Source organism: Ambystoma mexicanum, chromosome 3p (assembly GCF_040938575.1).
Source record: "Ambystoma mexicanum isolate Mex_15411 chromosome 3p, UKY_AmexF1_1, whole genome shotgun sequence".
Taxonomy (NCBI): Eukaryota; Metazoa; Chordata; class Amphibia; order Caudata; family Ambystomatidae; genus Ambystoma; species Ambystoma mexicanum.
This window is the reverse complement of record NC_090925.1, coordinates 175479447-175497805: the sequence shown is the minus strand read 5'-3', so window position 1 is coordinate 175497805 and position 18359 is coordinate 175479447. Positions and strand designations below refer to the sequence as shown.

Genomic DNA, 18359 nt, shown 5'->3' with positions numbered 1-18359 from the left:
GCCTAGGTTAAAGTCACCTAGCACTATTGTTTGGGAGGTGCTTTTCAAATTGTTGGACAGGGTGGTGGAGAGGTCCTCAGCAAAGGTTCCAATAGGACCTGGAGGTCTGTAGACCAGGACGATGTTTAGCGTTTGGGAGCTAGTGGTGGCGAATTTGACCGAGAGGCATTTACAAGATTTCGTGATAGGGTGTGTAGAGATTCTCATGTCAAGACTGATCTTGGCTATAATGGCTAGACCTCCACCTCGGGAGGTGTGTCTATCTGCTCGTATGATGGTGTAATTGTCGGGAACTGCTAATGAGAGGATGGGACCCGCTGCATCGTGCAGCCATGATTCTGATATGGCCAGGAAGTCTAGATGGTCTGCAAGAATAATATCTGAAATTTCTGTAGCATGGGCAACTAGGGACCTAGCATTTATGAGCGCGCCTTTGAGATGATGATTGGTGAGCGTGGTACTTGATATAATGGTAGGTTTGGAGCATTTTTGTGCAGGTCTTTTAGGGATATGAACTTTCCTAGAGTATTCTGCAGTTAATTTCGGCTGTATGTTCTTTTTAAGGAGGTTTAGTTGTTCAATTTGCTTTACTGGTAGTTCGTGCAATTTCGCTAGGCGTGCACGAAGTTTGAGGTTTCTGTCTGCGGTACTACAAGGCCTATATGTAGTGGTATCTTCTTGATACTGGTTTGCTATAGGTCCTATGGTTTGTTGAGAGATGGACATGATAAGGTAGGGGATTGATAGTGCCGCTAGTATGAGGGAGGCGGCGTAGAGAGGTAGCTTAGCTGTCCTATCTAGTGCAGCGATATTTAGTTTGTTTAGTTGTAGAGAGTACATGCTAGCGGACTTAGTCCAAGCAGGCTGGCTGCGCCTAGCAGACCAGTTTAGATACAAGGTGCGCTAGTAGCTGGTGCGGCAGGCTAGGAGCGTCAGACGTGACTAGGTGTAATTTTATCTCATCTCAGTTCAAATATCAGCAGCTCTATGCAGGTTCAAGTGTCAATAGCGCACTACAGTTAGGATATGGCAAAGGGGCCTATGTAACTAAGTTCCACTTTAACAGTTAATCTGAAGAGGCAGTTGCAAAATGTGAATCAAAGCCCAACTAATTGCAGTTTTAAAAGTATGCAGTTGCAGAGTGCGACTAAAAGCACATCTAAATTCCACTTTAACAGTTAATCTGAAGAGGCAGTTGCAAAATGTGAATCAAAGCCCAACTAAATGCAGTTTTAAAAGTATGCAGTTGCAGGGTGCGACTAGAAGAACATCTAAATTCCACTTTAACAGTTAATCTGAAGAGGCAGTTGCAAAATGTGAATCAAAGCCCAAATAAATGCAGTTTTAAAAGTATGCAGTTGCAGGGTTCGACTAGAAGAACATCTAAATTCCACTTTAACAGTTAATCTGAAGAGGCAGTTGCAAAATGTGAATCAAAGCCCAACTAAATGCAGTTTTAAAAGTATGCAGTTGCAGAGTGTGACTAAAAGCACATCAAATTCCACTTTAAGGTTGGCATTCCTAACACAGAACTTTAATGTACAATTCAGGCATACTTAGCATTGGTCGGAGGAGGTATTTCCATGGTATAGGCAGAATGTGTGTCTGTGTTCAAGATCTGGGGCTCTCCTGTGTGGGCCAGGGGGGCTGGCAGAGGCAGAATCGGCAGCAAACAGGCACAAACAGGTGTTGGCCTTACTTCCCGTGGGCCTGAGAGTGAGTGGGCCAGCTTCACCTGCCGGCAGCCAGTGGGGGAAGAGAAGGGGCCGGTGGCCAATCAGATGGCTGCAAAGGCTGCAGAAGGCTCTCAGTGGGTTAAGGACCTATTCTAGACATCGATGCACAACACGTAGTCTACAGGTTTACACGTGGGGAAGGTAGACTAAGACTTTCGTGCTTCAAAGGTCAAATAAATAAGTCTGAACGTTACCCTAATGTACACACTATTTAATAGTTGATCATATGTCTTTATGATACAAATAAGACTGAAAGTCGTGAAAGGGGAGCTTAGAGGAAACAGCAAGATGAAGTCCAGATTTCATACGTGCCTCCGAAAGCAGAGGACCCTTGCTGCAGCACCCTTCAGCTTGGGGTTCCCGAGGATGAGGGTGATACCATGCATGGTTGGGTAAAATAAAAGCAAAGTCTCAAAAATATCGAGAAGAACCATCTCACACCTGAGAACACCGGATACCATGAGAAGTAAAGTGATGTGGAAGCAGAGGTTCAGAATAAGCAGAGAGAAGATCGTCCTGGCGGCCCTTTTGTGGGCCTCCACACTGGGCCCCTGACTGAACCCCGAGGGGGTGCGCTGCATACGTCGAGTGTGTCTGTAGAGGGAGGCGAGGATCAACCCAGCCGAGGTAACAGTGACAATCAGAGGAAAACAAAACAGAACACCTTCTGTACTTATCTGATACACAAGACTGTAGTTGTATGACCAGAATGTTAGGTTGCATTGGGCGCTGGTGACGTTCTCTTCATTGATCTTATCCAGGGCCCAGGGGACGGGGACACTGACACCCACAGAAGGCAGAAGTGAGCCCAGAAGGAGCCATGGGACCATCCCTGAGATCCTCAGCTTCAGGCGCATGAATAGCGGCTGGGAGAAGTTGGCAATCTTGGCACAGTAGAAGACGCAGAGCCAGGAGGTGGTCAGCAGGTTATAGAAGGCGAAAGCAGGGAAAATGGTGAAAAAGTATATCTGAAAACCCGGCGTATAGACCTCCCTCCAGAAGGAAACAAACATCTGTTCCAAGGACATGGAGCACTGAAGAGCGATGTTGGATGCTGCGTGTGCCAGGAGCAGCAGATCACGTGATGCAAGGTGCCCGTTTCCTGCCCAGGCAACACATGGCACGGTTATGATGAACACATTGGTGGCGATTCCCATAAATAATGACATCACCAGGTGGAATAGAAGGAAAATCTGATCTGCAGACATCAGCTTCCCTTGTTGTGGTCCCTGGCTGTCCTTTTTACCTTTCACAGAGAGGTGATCCCTGCAAGTGGCGCAAGATCAAAACCTGGAGTTGATCACTAGGACTCAGGACCCTCAAAGCACTAGCATTCTGTTAGAACAGGTTCAAAGGATCAAGACAGGGGACACATCCAACCAAACGCAATGGCTGTCAACTAAGGATGAGATGGGGCCCAGGGTGAAGGAGCTCCTGTTTAGTTAAGGCCAGCACTCTGACCCCTGTCTGCAGCAGAGTCTTTCTGTGGGGGTCGGCGGAATAATACTGCAGCCCAGAGACCTTTAGAGACCTGTCTCTTCCACAGAAGGTTCCACCGACTCAAAGTCTCCCTCTACAGAGGAGCATCTCACATTTATTTTCCCTGCTCCTGAATGGGTTTCTCTACTTTTCCCTCCCCTCACATGTAAATGTCACACTCCACTTTCTGGGCTCCCATTCACCTGTGTTCACTCATTTGCTCTCTCGATCCCACCTCCCTCCCTCCCCCTCAGTCCAGTTCCACTCCCACCTCTCTGCCGAGTCTCCCAGCACATGTTGCTCCTACTAACTGCTAAATTCTTACTACTGTTTGTGTTCTTTAGTTGTCAGGTAATTCAAGCTCGAAAAGAGGCAGTGAGAAAATATAAATTCTGAAACAATACATTCAGAAATATAATAGTTCGAAAATACGTTTTAATTTGTTTGCAGATTAGAATACCTCGAAAATGTTCTTGCATTAAAAGTCTGCAAAACAGTGGAGAACTGACACTGCTTGCAAATTGCATGTGACATATGTGTATGGTGCTTTAGATGTTGGGCGAACAGAAGAGGGGAAGAGTCAGAAGGAAGACGGGTTGGCAAAGAGGTGGGGGGGTCCCCATGATAGAATACATTTTTTAAGTGTGTGGGGCACATGGCCAACAGAAGGGGGAGCTAGAGACTCGTAGGAGTGGCAGATGGGCAATTTGGGGTGTTTCCTTTCAAAGTCAGATTACTATGATACCCAACAGATTATTAATTATTTTCAAATTGCATTTATGATGTCATTCAACATCTCTGCGCTTTGTTACAGTTCATTCTCCTCTTGCCTGGTTCCCAGTGTCTTCACCGTCCCTTCAAGGCTCCTCCATCCCATCATGCACTGCTCACTCACCGTCCCTTCGAGGTTCCTCCATCCCATCATGCACTGCTCACTCACCGTCCCTTCATGGTTCCTCCATCCCATCATGCACTGTTCACTCACCGTCCCTTCAAGGTTCCTCCATCCCACCATGTACTGCTCACTCACCGTCCCTTCAAGGTTCCTCTATCCCATCATGCACTGCTCACTCACCGTCCCTTCAAGGTTCCTCCATCCCATCATGTACTGCTCACTCACCGCCCATTCAAGGTTCCTCCATCCCATCATGCACTGCTCAACCTCCCCTTAAAGGTTCCTCCATCCCATCATGCACTGCTCACTCACCGTCCCTTCAAGGTTCCTCCATCCCATCATGTACTGCTCACTCACCGCCCATTCAAGGTTCCTCCATCCCATCATGCACTGCTCAACCTCCCCTTAAAGGTTCCTCCATCCCATCATGCACTGCTCACTCACCGTCCCTTTAAAGGTTCCTGCATCCCATCATGCACTGCTCACTCACCGTCCCTTCAAGGTTCCTCTATCCCATCATGCACTACTCACTCACCGTCCCTTCAAGGTTCCTCCATCCCATCATGCACTGCTCACTCACCGTCCCTTTAAAGGTTCCTGCATCCCATCATCCACTGCTCACTCATTACCTCTATATCCATAAGCCTTTGACATCTGCTCCTTCCACCGTTTCTTCAACATCCTCACTTCTATCCATTTAGCTTCTGGGACCATCATTATTAGTATGCAAATCCTCTCCTGTTTCTATCATCCAATTAGTATCCGGCCTGGTCCAGACCTGTAGCAATAGCCCCTTATGTGAGCTAAGGACCTCAGGAGATACACTTTGAAGAGCGTATGACAGACTAACACCTCACAAAGCTGATAGGCTGGCGTGGTGGCAAACGTCATTAGGTTCAGAGGAACTCTGTGGGTGTCGCCCCTGAATCTAGCATTGTAAGGATGGGTCAGGCCTGTTCCATGTTGGAAGGGCAGATGTTTGGGTCACCTGCTGTTCGTGTTTGGTTAACAAATGAGGGTATCGGGTATCCCGCTCACAGAGCTGCTAGCCGTCCATCAAACCTTCGTGATTGTAATGCCACTGAGTGAAGCGGAACATTGAGGGCATTTGCATCCAGACACAGCAGCTTCTGAGCAGATGCACTTTCTCAGAGTTTCAGAAAGATTGTGAATGGCAGAGTGCGACCTCCTGGATAAGCCCATTATAATAGGTATGCAAGCCCTAAACTTGAGATGCAGAAAACTCTTTAGCAGCTTCAATCAGGGACGAGACAACCAAAAAGTCTATTCTGGAAACCCTTCAAGGGACCAAGCAGGTGACCAGTATCCAACCATTTTGAAGTAAGAGAAAAGAAGCACACAAGAAAAGACCCCATATCAGCCTGCGAGTCATGTAGGGTTTGGATAATCAACCACTAGAAGGCAGCTCAGGTAGGGCTACATCTGTCTCTCTTGTTTTCTTTGTCAGCAGAATAAGAAATAAAATTCGGGGTTTCACCTTCCATATGCCCCCCATTCATAAGCATGAAGAGGGAATTGTTCACCTACAAGCAGCTGCCCATTGCTGGTGATGGTGGGTCGCTGCAACAAATATGAGGGGTCGCACCAGTTCATTTAATTCATTTGATTGAATGAATAAAGTGCTTTTCGCCAAAGCCATTTTCTTGGCCGGATCACCACAAAAGCCTGTGACTCCCCTGCTTGGAAGCTGTGGATGGATGTTGTTAGAGGGGCTGGTCTGGATCGGGCAGACCCCATACTCATGTCGGAGCATCCGACGGGGTTCCGTTGGGTGGCGATCACGCCGCGGGCAATGCAGTGGGTATCACCCCACTGCGCTCCAGGTCACTGGAGCCCACATGGGCTGGGGGCACCTAGCACACGACGGCCCCGGAGCTGGGGACACCCAGGCCCGGGTCGTCGCCAATAGCCATGGTCACATGGCTCGCAGACTGTGGAGGTCGGCGTTGCACAGAAGGGGCGCCGGCCTCGTGGTGGGCCCGGTCCTTGGGCCTACACCATGCGGTGTTGCGCCAGGCAGGCGCACGAAAAGAACCACACCGGAGTCGGAAGCGGCTCGGTACCTTTATTATGTTGGTCACGTGGTTACAGCCACGTGACCCAAGACAACATCCAGGGAGCTACCATGGGGGTGCTGATGGCGAGATGCGGGCACGTTGGGGGCAGGCCCAGGAGGGCGCACAAGCACTCATGGGAGCTGCAATCATCCCTATGGAAACACCACCTTCACCACCACTGGACCGCGGTCTTGCGGGGGCCATGGAGCATGTGTTCCAGTTTGAGGGAGCAGTTCCTCTCCCTGGGGAAGGCGGGGAGGGCCACCAGTTTTATTTATCCATCGGCACACTTCACCGCTCCTCAATACTACCAGTTGCTGGATATGGGGCAGCGCCTCCTTGTTATGGCGCAGGCGGTGACAAGGCAGCTGTCGATGCGACGGGGAGCCACACTCCATTCCCTCTCTGCTCAAATGACAGGGCACTTCACGAGGTTACCGCAGAGGGCCCGGGTCTTGTGGGGGAGGGGGCCACCGCAGCTCCTCACGTCGGGTGGAGACAGCCGTGGTTCACGCAGTATTTTTTTTTTTTTTCGGGCCACGTCAGCTGTTTGGCAGCCTCATTACCTGCAGCTGTCTTCCATCCGTCATCCCCCTAAACAACATGGGCTGGGTCCCTGCAGACGTACTGTGATGCAGGGTGATGTTGTGCCTCCACTGCCCCGTGTTTTTTCTTTTCTTTGCGGGTCCAGGTGGAGTTGGGCCCGCTCTCGATGGAGTGGTGGGGCACCTCAGCAGCACGGTAGTCAGCGGCCCCGTTCTGTGGAGGTGCCGGGGAGCAGTTTCTTGCTCTCCTCAGCAGGTGGGTGGCGCTGGCATGAAGCACAAACACCCGTTTTTTTTTTCTCTCCGGCGACCATCGCCGCCCCTCATTTCCCCGGCTTGCAGGTGGGAGAGGGGCAGCTTCCCTCTTCTCCCTCCCGTCTCAGGGCGGGAGTGCGCTGCACTCCCCACTTCGGCCATTGATGTTGGCAGGCTAGCGGGGGGGTGGGGCAGCCAGCTCCCTCAGGTGGTGGATGCCCCACTCCTCTGTTGCGGCCGATGCTGGTTGTCACCAGGGGCCACCTCCGCCGTGTGGCAGTCCCATTCTTCACTGCTGCGGCCCGGTTTATTGAGGCCATGTGTCTTCTGTGCGCTCTGCGGCCGACGCCGCGGAGCGTTTCTCCTCCTTGCCCCACCTCATTTTTTTTTCTTCTGCTCCTCGCCGCTCTTCCTTTCCGTGGTGAGTGCGGGGGTTCTTGTCAACTTGTGGGTTCTTTCCCCATCGCGGCGACAAACCTCCATTCTTCTGTTGCAGCCGCATCTTCCTCCGCTCCGCTGGGGAAGGGCAGGCTGCACTTCTCCTGCCTTCGGGACGGGGCGGAGAGGCAGCGCACACACCTCCACCCCTTTTGTGCGGCCAGAACCTTACTCCATCTTGCGGGCACCAGGCGGCCCGCATCGAGGCACACGGGGCCCTGTGCCACCCCCAGCACTACTGCACCTCCAGCGGCCGACGCCACGTCCACACCACGGGCACCAGGCGGGCCGTGCCCATCAGCAGCAGGGGCTCTGGACAGCCCTCAGAGCGACCGACGCCACCACACGCATAGGGTTCCAGCCCTCGTCACCATTGTTAGGGGGGCTGGTCCGGATCACCGGGCAGCCCCCATACTCATGTCGGGGCACCCGACGGGGTTCCGTTGGGTGGCGATCACGCCACAGGCAATGCAGTGGGGATCACCCCACTGCGCTCCAGGTCACTGGAGCCCACACGGGCTGGGGGCACCCAGCAAACAACGGCCCCGGCGCTGGGGACACCCAGGCCGGGGTCGTCCCCAATAGCCATGGTCACATGGCTCGCAGACTGTGGAGGTCGACGTTGCCCAGCAGGGGCGCCGGCCTCGTGGTAGGCCCGGTCCTTGGGCCTACACCATGCGGTGTTGCACACGAAAAGAACCACACCGGAGTCAGAGTGTGGTGTGACTTCCGAGCCAAAAGCGGCTCGGTACCTTTGTTATGTTGGTCACGTGGTTACAGCCACGTGACCCATGACAACTTCCTGGGAGCTACCATGCTCCCAGGAGGGGCACTATGCAACAGATGTGTCAGACACAGGCGACCCTTGTGGACCGGGTTTCCAGAGTGTGAATTCAGTGATCTTTTCCCTGGAAATGAATGATGAAGACCCTGACAGCCATGGTGGGATGTGAGCCGCAACATCTGGATCTGGTGACAAGTCAGATGCACAGACCCTTGCTTACCAGAGTAGGGCTGGACAAACTACATCTATGAAGCAATGGAACCCAGGCCAGGTCTTGCCCGCACTTGGAAGATCCTTATTTGCCCTTCCTCAATGGAGAATCCTGAAAATATGGCCAGTTCATGCGTGTTTGCCCTCGATTTTATGGCTGAGAAAATGGCTGGCACTTATTCTCAAAGATGGTGGATGCACCAATTCTAGAGAGGCTGTTCTCTTCCCTGATGGACTTAGAAATCCAGCATTATTTTGTTTTGCAACTTTTCTTCTGTTGCACGAGTACAATATGAGCTCCTTTATTCTGTCTGTGTAAAATTGTGTAAGATGTTGATTAAATGGTTAGTAGTTGTATGGATTGTAATCTTTTTAAACCAAATAAATTGAATTGATGGACTGAATGAGTCCCCAGAAAGAGTGTTATCAAGGCGGGAGCACCTTTATGTAATGTAATGCAATGTAAGTGGTCTTGTATAGCGCCAGTCTGCCACTATTGATGTCCTTGCTGCGCTTGGCTCTGTAAGAAAAAAGGGGAGGGCGGGGGGCTCATTAGTGAGACAGTGGGAAAGTCAGATGCGAAACCTGTGATGTAGATGTGTGCAGGTCAGAAGTAGCCAGTTCTAGAGTGCTAGTCTGCTTTCTATGGGTTTGGGGGAAGAAATGTGGGAGTATGTTATACATAGGGAAGTGCCCAAGATCTGGTAGACAATAGCACTTTGAGGCTAGTTAGACACAGATGTGGGAGAGTGTGACAGGACTAAAGAGGATAGCTTAGTCACAGCTCAGTTAGTGTTGATGTGCTAATGGCTAGGCCTGCGATGGCCTTCTCTGGGAGGCGTGTGTGTGTATTGTATGGTGGTAGGAGATATTAGAGGGTAGTCGGTCAGTCAAGCGAAGGTGGGGGCTGGCCTTACAAGGAAAAACAACCTGCAGCCCTGCACCCCTAGCCCTGGCTATTTGCAAACAGGCCCCATATCTCTAGCTCCCAATGCCACCTCTCTCTCTCTACATATATATATACACATACATTTCTCTCTCTCTCAAATAGATGCATTGTACCCCATGAGGAACAAAGCAAGCATGGGCGAGATGAGGGAAAGGGTTGGCTTGGAAATGCAGACGTTATTGTTACCTGCTAAGGTTTATGGGAGGCAAGAACTTAAGGTTCAGGGGGAGGAAAGCGTAACATTTGAGGACTACAGTGACCCATTTCAACTTCCTTAGTATGTTGGTTATTAGACTGAGAGATGCCTGTAAACGTACTCTAACATGCTCAGTTGCTATGCTCACTGGCCTGCTGGGACTTTTCCCCGTTGAGGCAGGGCAAGGTGTTTGCCAGGTGCTCGTCGGGATAGGTGCCATATTTCCTGCTCGCGTAGAGGTTTACCCTGCTGCTGCCCACAATCCCCAAACTCTTCTCAGACAGTTCATAATGAACCCCCCCACCCCGGCTACGAACAGTGACAACTTATTAGATTTTGATGGGGCACCAGTCCTTCGGTATCAGAATGATGCTGCAACCCTGCAGGAGATTCTTCACGTTGAAACAAGGAGTTGAAAAGATGGGAGGTGGAGTGTAGATTCCTCAAGAAAAAAGGAAAAGAAATGTGCAGCACCTTGGCCTGAAAAAAAGGACATGGGGAAGTGAGACTGCTTCAAGATGGTGAAGAGCAGTGTGTTTACAGTGACAAGCAGGAGTTCTGGGGGTGGAGGGTATTAAAATGGATTTCTGAACTCTGACCTGGTGGGCAGAGGTTCAAAAGCCCAGCAGAGTTTCTAGGAACAGGGTAAGCTTCTGGAAAAGCCAGACCAATCGAGGTAGCATTGGCGGCTGTCAAGACTAGGTCTCAGGAGGGGTGCGGTTGGTCGAAAGCCCACAATGAGCAAACACAGTACAAGACACTACACTACACTCTCAGTCAGGTGTATATATCAAAAATACATATATTAACAATGCTAACACAACCATATACCAGGGAACATATATACGTTAACTATATATAATATAAAGCAATATTAAACAAGTAAGGATCCACAACCTGTAACAGAAGAGAGTCAGACAGTGCAAACATACTTTAGGCAATTCTTCAGGAGACTGAACCCTAACTAATAAGCAGTCCAATCCCTATGAAGTGTGAAGGCTTGTGCTCAAAAGTACTTTTAGCGTGGCAGCGCTCAATCGTGCGTTAGAGTACAAAACGGGTCTCTTCAAGGGGCTCGAGTGTCGTAGGAAAGGGGGGTAAGATGAAGAATAGAGTTCCACTATTCGGGGAGGGTCTCCATAAGGGCGCACAGCTATTTCCAGGAATCGGGAATAGGATGGTAGTTCAGACTATCTTAACATAGGTGAGTGGCTCTGGGGGGACAATTGTGCGTAAAAGTCTATGGAAGCACCAGGGACCACAGGTAAGTGTTGCAAATACTCACTGACCCTCAATGCAGTCTGGACCAAACTTTTCGAGTCTAGTCCAGTTCGCTCACAGGATTGAGTCCATCAGTTGCGTGTCCCTCTGGCATTCAGGAGCTGCGTTCTAGGACCTCAGTCCGTGGTGGGACAGTGGCCTTTTCTTCGCTTTTGGGGATGGGATTGGGCCAGTTCCACTCGAGGTCATCTTAGGGCACAGGAGGGCACAGAAGCAAGACACCCACGAAGCTTGTCACCACAGCTGGTCAACACGGGTACAACATAGGCTCGGGTTCAGGTGGACTCTCCTAATTCCAGACCTAGGAATGGTAGGTGTTCAAAACTTGGTGGGGGAGTGCCTTCTACCAAGAGCTTACGATTCTCAAAGTCTCAAGTGAAAACTCAAGACGTCAGCAATTCCAGAGCAAAGGTTCCGTAGGAGCTGGCCAGTTCACTTGGCAGTCCAGGAACACTACCGAAGGGGCTCGTTTGCAGGTTAAGCAGTAGGTTCCAAGAGTAGTTAGTCCCACTACTCTAGGCCTTCTGTGATCAATGAGAAAAAGGGGCTCTGACGGGACAACAGCAGGGAGAGGGTGCCAAACCTTCCAGCGGATCACCAGCGGTTCCACAGATCTGTTTCTTCAGTTCAGGATACTTGGCTCCTGTACTAAGTTTGGTTAGAACTCAGAAGATTGACCTGAAATAGGTCTAGAGTGCCTTCTCTTATCCAAAATCCCCTTCACGTCAAAACAAAGAGAAACCATTAGGAGATCTGCTCACATTCAACCATTCCAGACGTGGACCAATCACGGACCACGCTGGTGCCAGTCATCCCAGCACACCACGCATCCTGGCAACCAGAATGTGTATTATAACTAGACACCTCCAGACCACATCCTGAGTGCACACACACAAGGTATGCAGAAGCCCACGAAAGCCTGGGAATCTGCATGACTCAATAAGGAATTTCCCATGTCTGCTGACCTGGGGAAGGCAAAGGCACAAGATGGCCAAAGGACAGAACAAAGGACCTTGTGGCATGGCCATTTTAGGCACTGGCCACTGTCCTGGGCCAAACGCGGTAAACATGGTTTGGACCATTGAAAAGAGTCAAAATGCTTTTAAAAGTAACTGCTGCCACCAGCTCTGTCCTGGGCACACTTGTACATTCATCAAAAATCCTTTGGCGGTGTTTAGAGCCTTAAAAATGAAAAAGAGATCCCGGCACACTCTACTGGAAGATACATTTTGCACTGATAAAAAGTTACCAAGAAATGGCAACAAAGTGAAACAAAGGGCCTCATTACACGAATGGCGGAGAACCATGGCGCTATTAGTGCCATGGTTCATGCCGGTAAAATACCGGCACCGCCTTGGCGGAAAGGGGAATTACCGCCCCATTCCAAGGTTGGCGGGGCGATAATTCCCCCTTCCACCATTGCCCTTCCCCATTCCCATTTTTGCCCCATGGGACATAATGGGAATGGGGAAGGTGCTAATTACGGTACTGCAAATTGCGGTACCGTAATTAGCTCCCTGGGTCCCTTTGCGGGTTGGTTTTTAATGCCTGCAAAAAGCAGGCGTTAAATTCCCCAACCCACAAAGGGACCTCGTAGTAAGGCGGTAAGGATTTACCGGTATCGGTAAAATACCGGTATCGGTAAACCCTTACCGCCATCCGTGTAATGAGGCCCAAAGTCTCCCAGTACTGACAGTCTGAAGGACATGTCAGTTTCCCCTTGACAAGATTAGCAAAAGCCCAGCAGAGTACAGCAGAAGGCTAGCTCCACTGGAAAAAGTCAGGCTAGGATGGTCAGACAAAAGCAAAAAGTTGGGGGGTTCACAACTGAAGGGAAAATTACCCATAAATGGAAATCTTTCCTAACAGAGGGTATGATGGACTTTCCAATATGGCTGCAAACTCGAGTCTGCTGTCTGTCTGGCCCCTTGCTAGCTAAGGATCTCAGGGGAATTTCTTTACTTGTGCCACTGCTAAATGATGGCACCAGGTCAAAAACAGCCATGGAATCTAGTAAAGTCTCTCCCGGTGGCCCGGTCACAGGTTTAAGGGGATCCCAAATCCTTTCAATGGATCATTGAGTGTGTAAGGGTTCCTGAATCATTCCTTCTAGTGGTTAACTAGCTGTGGTCTTCCTGTATCCCATGTGATATGATATGGCATTTATAATGCGCCTATACACACGTGTTTCAAGGCGTGACGAGGCAAGGGAGGGGGAAAAGAGGGAAGACAGACAACGATCCTACTAGGCCAGGTGTCATTCAGATCGTGCAAGTGCATGGGTGGGGAAAGTGGGAAAGTGCGGGGGGTAGGGGAGGGGACAGTGCAGTACTTAACAGAATAAATAACAGTAAGTAAAAGTACGGCCAGCAGGTGACAAGTGCAAGGGTAAGTACAGACAACAGGTGTCAAGTGCTGGTAGTGAGACTGTAGGGATACAGAAACAATCCCCAAGTGCAGGGGTTGCCAGGAACCCAGTGCAGGTGTGCAACTGGCAGGGAGGGGACCTGGGCCTGAGATCAGAAGGTGGCCAGGTGTTGATTCCCTGCTCTGGACTGTGTTGCCTGTCATGGTCTGCACCTGTGTCTACAATTGGGGAGAAGCTGGGATTTTCAGGTTCATGTGGGCTTACTTTGGGTTTATGGGACCTTTATCTGTCCTGTCCACCATCTTGGAGGCCAGTCTCCCCTTCATGTGGCTGCCTAACACAGCATTAAAAGGTATTCTGGTCTCCCCAGTATGCTAACTGACTACTGTTACAAGCCTTAGTATTGTCTTAACTCTTCGTAATGTGCACAGATGTTTGGCGTTTGGTAAACGTGCAACTGTGTATCTGTGAATAAATGGCATCTGTGTGAGTATGCAAGCCTGGCATTTTTATTGTGTAAAATGATGCTGGTTTTCCTTTCTCAGAAACTAAGCTTAGCTAATCAGGGCTCACTGTTTGAATGCTCCATGCTGAAAAAATATAGTACACACGTGTTCTCTTTGCTGGACCCTGTCTACAGATATCCCAAGAGCTGCCATGTGGTTTGGCAACATGATCCACCCAGAGTCACATGTACATTCATGTAACAGCCTGCTGGAATCCAAACTATTCCTATAGCCAAGGAATGCTCTTAGGGCACCTATGGTGAAATTGTATAGAGCAGGTGGCTGTTTCTTTTAATATAATATATATATATACATGTAATTTATATTACATCATTTGAATATAAATGTAAAGCTTCATCTGGTTTGATATAGTGGTTTATGGGTAAATACCATTATATTTTGCCACAACCATCTGCTGTCATTTCATTATCAACTGGTTTGCTGTGACGCCTACAGATCTCATTGCATTTGTGTATTACTGTCTAGGGCTGAGGTTCACCCACGACAGGGTGCTGGGCCCAGCCCTGACGAATCAATTTCTTCTCTGCCTGGTAAGGCTTGACGCCTACCCAGAAGAACAGGACACATCCCTAGAGGGTGGGAGTCAGCAATGGCTCAAAGAAAGGTGTGCCAGCACAAAGGGGAATACACACCACTAGGACAATTACTGGAGTCTCTTTGATCAGGTAGAAATGAGAAGGGGTGGGGTATAGGCGTGCTTAGGAGAGGATCTATTCTCAGAGAAAAGTTCCTGCCATCTTGGAAATGTTTAGGTGCCACTAATTCATGTGCCCCCCTCACAACTTCCTGAAGACAAGGCACTCCTTCAAATGTTTATGGCAGTCTTCCTGGATGGGAAGGACAGAAAAACGGAATGTCTTTCTGCTGAGATCCTGTACAGAGTCCCACAGAAATCCAGAATCAAATTGAGCAGTCTTGGGCTCTGTTGCCCATCATTAACCACTTTGAGTCAACGCAAGAGCTTGGCCATCATTTTCAAGCTGCGATGGAATCCAATGGCTCCCTTCGTGGTTCTGTCCCACTTGTCTGGCTTTACGAGCTCTGGTGACAACTAAGACCATGCTCCAAAGCTTTTTAAAAGACATCTTTTAAAAAAAAATATATATTAATTTATTCAAACCAAACAACATTACAAACCAAACACGCAGTGCATATATCAACAGTTCAATTGTTCATTGCTTAATTTCAGTCACTGCTCCCCTCATCCCACCCCCTTACGAGCCTATTTATTCCACACACTCTCTATCTGCCTCACCTGGTGGGGTCTCACTTCCTGTGGATTCTGCCAGATCTTGTGTTATTCCAAACAATCCCGCTATTAATGATTTCCATGCCATCAGGGTTCCCACCTCCTCCTCTCCCCCTACATTGCTTGCTTCTTGCCATACCATGCTTTCTGCCTCCACCCATTTTTGCAACTCTTTCCACCACACCTCCACCCGTGGCCTGTGACATGTCTTCCATCCCATGGCAATCCTTCTTTTTGCGAGCACATATGCTAGATCTTTCAATTTACTAACATGCTTAAGTTTCTGCGATCTGGGGAACCCTCCCAGCAAGCAGGCCCGGGCTGTATCTATGATGATCGTGACCCCCTTTTCTGCTAGTTTCTCTGCTACTTCACCCCAGAAACACTCAATTACTGGGCATGACCAAAAACATGTGTACCATGTCAGCCTTTTCTTCATCACATTTGGGACATGCCTGTCGTCCAGCATTTTCAAACCTAGATATCCTCTGAGGTGTCATATATGCCCTGTGTGTAATATACAGTTGTATCTGTTTTAGTCTCACATTCCTTGACACCTTCTTCTGGTACCCCAGGGCACGTTCCCACATCCCATCCTCTATCGGGGCTCCTACTTCCACTTCCCAGTCTAGTCTCAATTGTGTTAATTCCTTCCCGACCTTAGACATCATCATCTTGTACAGTCTAGAGATCTCATGCCCCCCTTCCGTTATATCATATATCGTATCTATGATAGCATCTGGTTCTTCTTCCAGTACTGTTTCGGGCCATGTTTTCCTAATTCTGTGCACCATTCTGTGATATGCGATATACTGGCCCGTGTGTAACCCTGTTTCCTCCCCCAGCACTTCAAAGTCTATAATAGTCCCCTCTCGCCAGATATCTCCTATCGTTACCAACCCCACCGATTCCCAATGGTTCCTAATTATCATCCTTCGCTGCTTATCTCCCCCTCCCAGTGCAACTAGCGGTACCTGCGGGGAGCATGGGAATGGGTTCTCCATCATCTGGCATGTCCCGCGCAACATCTTCCACCCAAGCATCATCATCCTAGGGCGCTCTTTCATTTCTGTCTTGGGCAGCCAGATCATCTCTCTTAAATAAAATGGGGAACAATCATGTCCAAACATCCCGGATTCGGGGGTCACTTCATCTGAGAGCCATTTGGCAATATATTGCAGCTGGCACGCTACATAATAAACCTCATAATTAGGCAGTTTTATCCCCCCTTTTTCGTAGAAGTTCTGCAGCTTCCATAGCGCCACTCTATTCCGGGTACCATGCCACAGGAAATCCCTACACATGCTGTTCAGTTTAGTGAAAAACTTCTTGGGTATCAGGTATGGAATATTCCCAAAATAATGCAGGAGCCTAGGTAGGACCACCATCTTCAGCATTGCTCCTCGTCCCATCATTTCTAGGGGCAACTTCACCCAGAATTTCATACACTTTTCGATTTTCACAATGGCTACCTCGGTATTGTGCCTGTGTTCCTCTTCAACCGTATGGTACACGTCTATCCCAAGGTACCAAAAAGTACTAACCGCCCATGGTATTTGTAACACCAGTAACCGTCCCACAGGGGTTCCCTTATAACTGCCTAACAGAAAAATACTAGATTTTTGAGGATTCACCACTATCCCAGACAGCCCCGCATATCTCTCCGTCAACTCCAGGATGTACTGGAGGTTTTCCTCTGGGGGCCTCAAGTACAACAACAAGTCATCTGCATATAAGGAGATCAAGTGTCGTTCCCCTCCCACCTCGATACCTATAGTATCGTATTCCTGTCTAAGGTATATTGCTAGGGGCTCCAGGGCTAGTATATAGAGCATTCGGGACCATGGGCACCCCTGTCTGGTGCCTCTACTGAGTTGCCATCTTTCGGATATCACTGATCCTGTTCTAACTCTGCCAGCGGTTCACTATATAGCATCTTCGCCCACCTTATGTATCCAGGCCCCATTCCGTAGCCCGCCAGGGCCGCCAGCAGCCACGGCCACTTGACCGAATCGAAAGCCTTTACCGTGTACAAGGACACAATCGCCATTTCGCCCTCGTTCTTACTTCCCCATTCAACAACCCGTTGGAGTCGCCTATGATTGTGAGTTATATTTCTATTCGGGACATAGCACGTCTGGTCGGGGTGTATAACTTTGGCAATAACTCTCTGCAATCTGTTTGTCAAGACAGCCGTCAATATCTTGCTGCCTTGGTTCAACATCGACAAAGGTCTGTAAGAGCCACAGCTATGCCCAGGCTTGTTGGGTTTGGGAAGCGGTATTATAATTGCTTCTCTAAGTGACTCCGGCAACCGTCCTACCTCAAACGCCTCATTTAACATCTCTGACATTGGGGGGAGCACCTCCTACCTATATACTTTATAAATTTTGCTTGGGAACCCATCCGCCCCTGGAGTCTTACTAGTAGGCAGCTGCCTCATCACTTCTTCTAACTCCTCCAAAGTAATTGGTGCATCCAGCTCCTCTCTTTCCTCAACACTTATCATAGGCAGTCCTATGTCTTCCAGTATTTCCGTTATTGCCCCATGACTACTTCTCTCCTCATCCCCATATAGCAACTTATAATAATCTGCGAACTCCTGGTTAACTCCCTCTTGGGTGTCCACTACACTACCATCTTCTCTAATTATTGTTCTGATCGTGGGTCTGGGAGTTTCGCCCTTGTATAACCATGCCAAAAGCCTTCCTGCTGTATCCCCTCCCGCATGCTGTCTCTCTATATATTTTTTATAGTTGAGGTTGCGCAGCCTTTCCCATTGTTCCGCACATTTCTGCTGCAGTTTAAGTATCAGCTCCATGTCTTCACCTCCTCCCTTTAATGCCTTTTTTAGTTCCCTTTCTGTTCCTTGTAGGTTCGCCAGAACCCACCTTGCAGACCTTTTGATTTTGCTATGGCTACCCCTCGCATCACTACCTTGAAGGCTTCCCATAATGTGCTCGCCGAGTCAACGCTACCCGCATTCATCTCAAAGTAGTTTGTAATCTCCTCCCTTATATCCTCCCTAAAAACAGGATCCTTAAGCGCCTCTGCCTGGAGGCGCCATGTCGGAATCCTTGCCCTCGAGAAGCAGTATTGCCATCCGAGAACCAGGGGCGAGTGGTCCGAGAGGACCCTCGATTTATATTCTGCCTGAGTAATCTCTGCTATTACCTCCGACGTAGCAAAGACATAGTCCAGCCTCGTATGTAACTGCTGCGTGGCGGAGTAGTGCGAGTATTGCCTTTCCTGGGGTTATTTCGTTCTCCACACATCTGCCAGACCAAAGTCGTCTAGCAGTGTCTGCAATGCTTTAGCCGCTGGGGCGGGTCTATCAATCTTGTCATCTGATCTATCTATCCTGGGGTT

General features: G+C 49.3%; 1 protein-coding gene across 1 annotated transcript; it reads right to left on the bottom strand.

Annotated features, from left to right (window-relative positions):
• Positions 1-1109: 1109 nt before the first annotated feature.
• On the bottom strand, positions 1110-3406 carry LOC138580217 (taste receptor type 2 member 7-like). The gene has a single exon (XM_069650578.1). The coding sequence runs from the start codon at positions 2942-2944 to the stop codon at positions 2039-2041; it is 906 nt and encodes a 301-aa protein (XP_069506679.1). The 5' UTR covers positions 2945-3406; the 3' UTR covers positions 1110-2038.
• Between the last annotated feature and the right edge of the window lie 14953 nt (positions 3407-18359).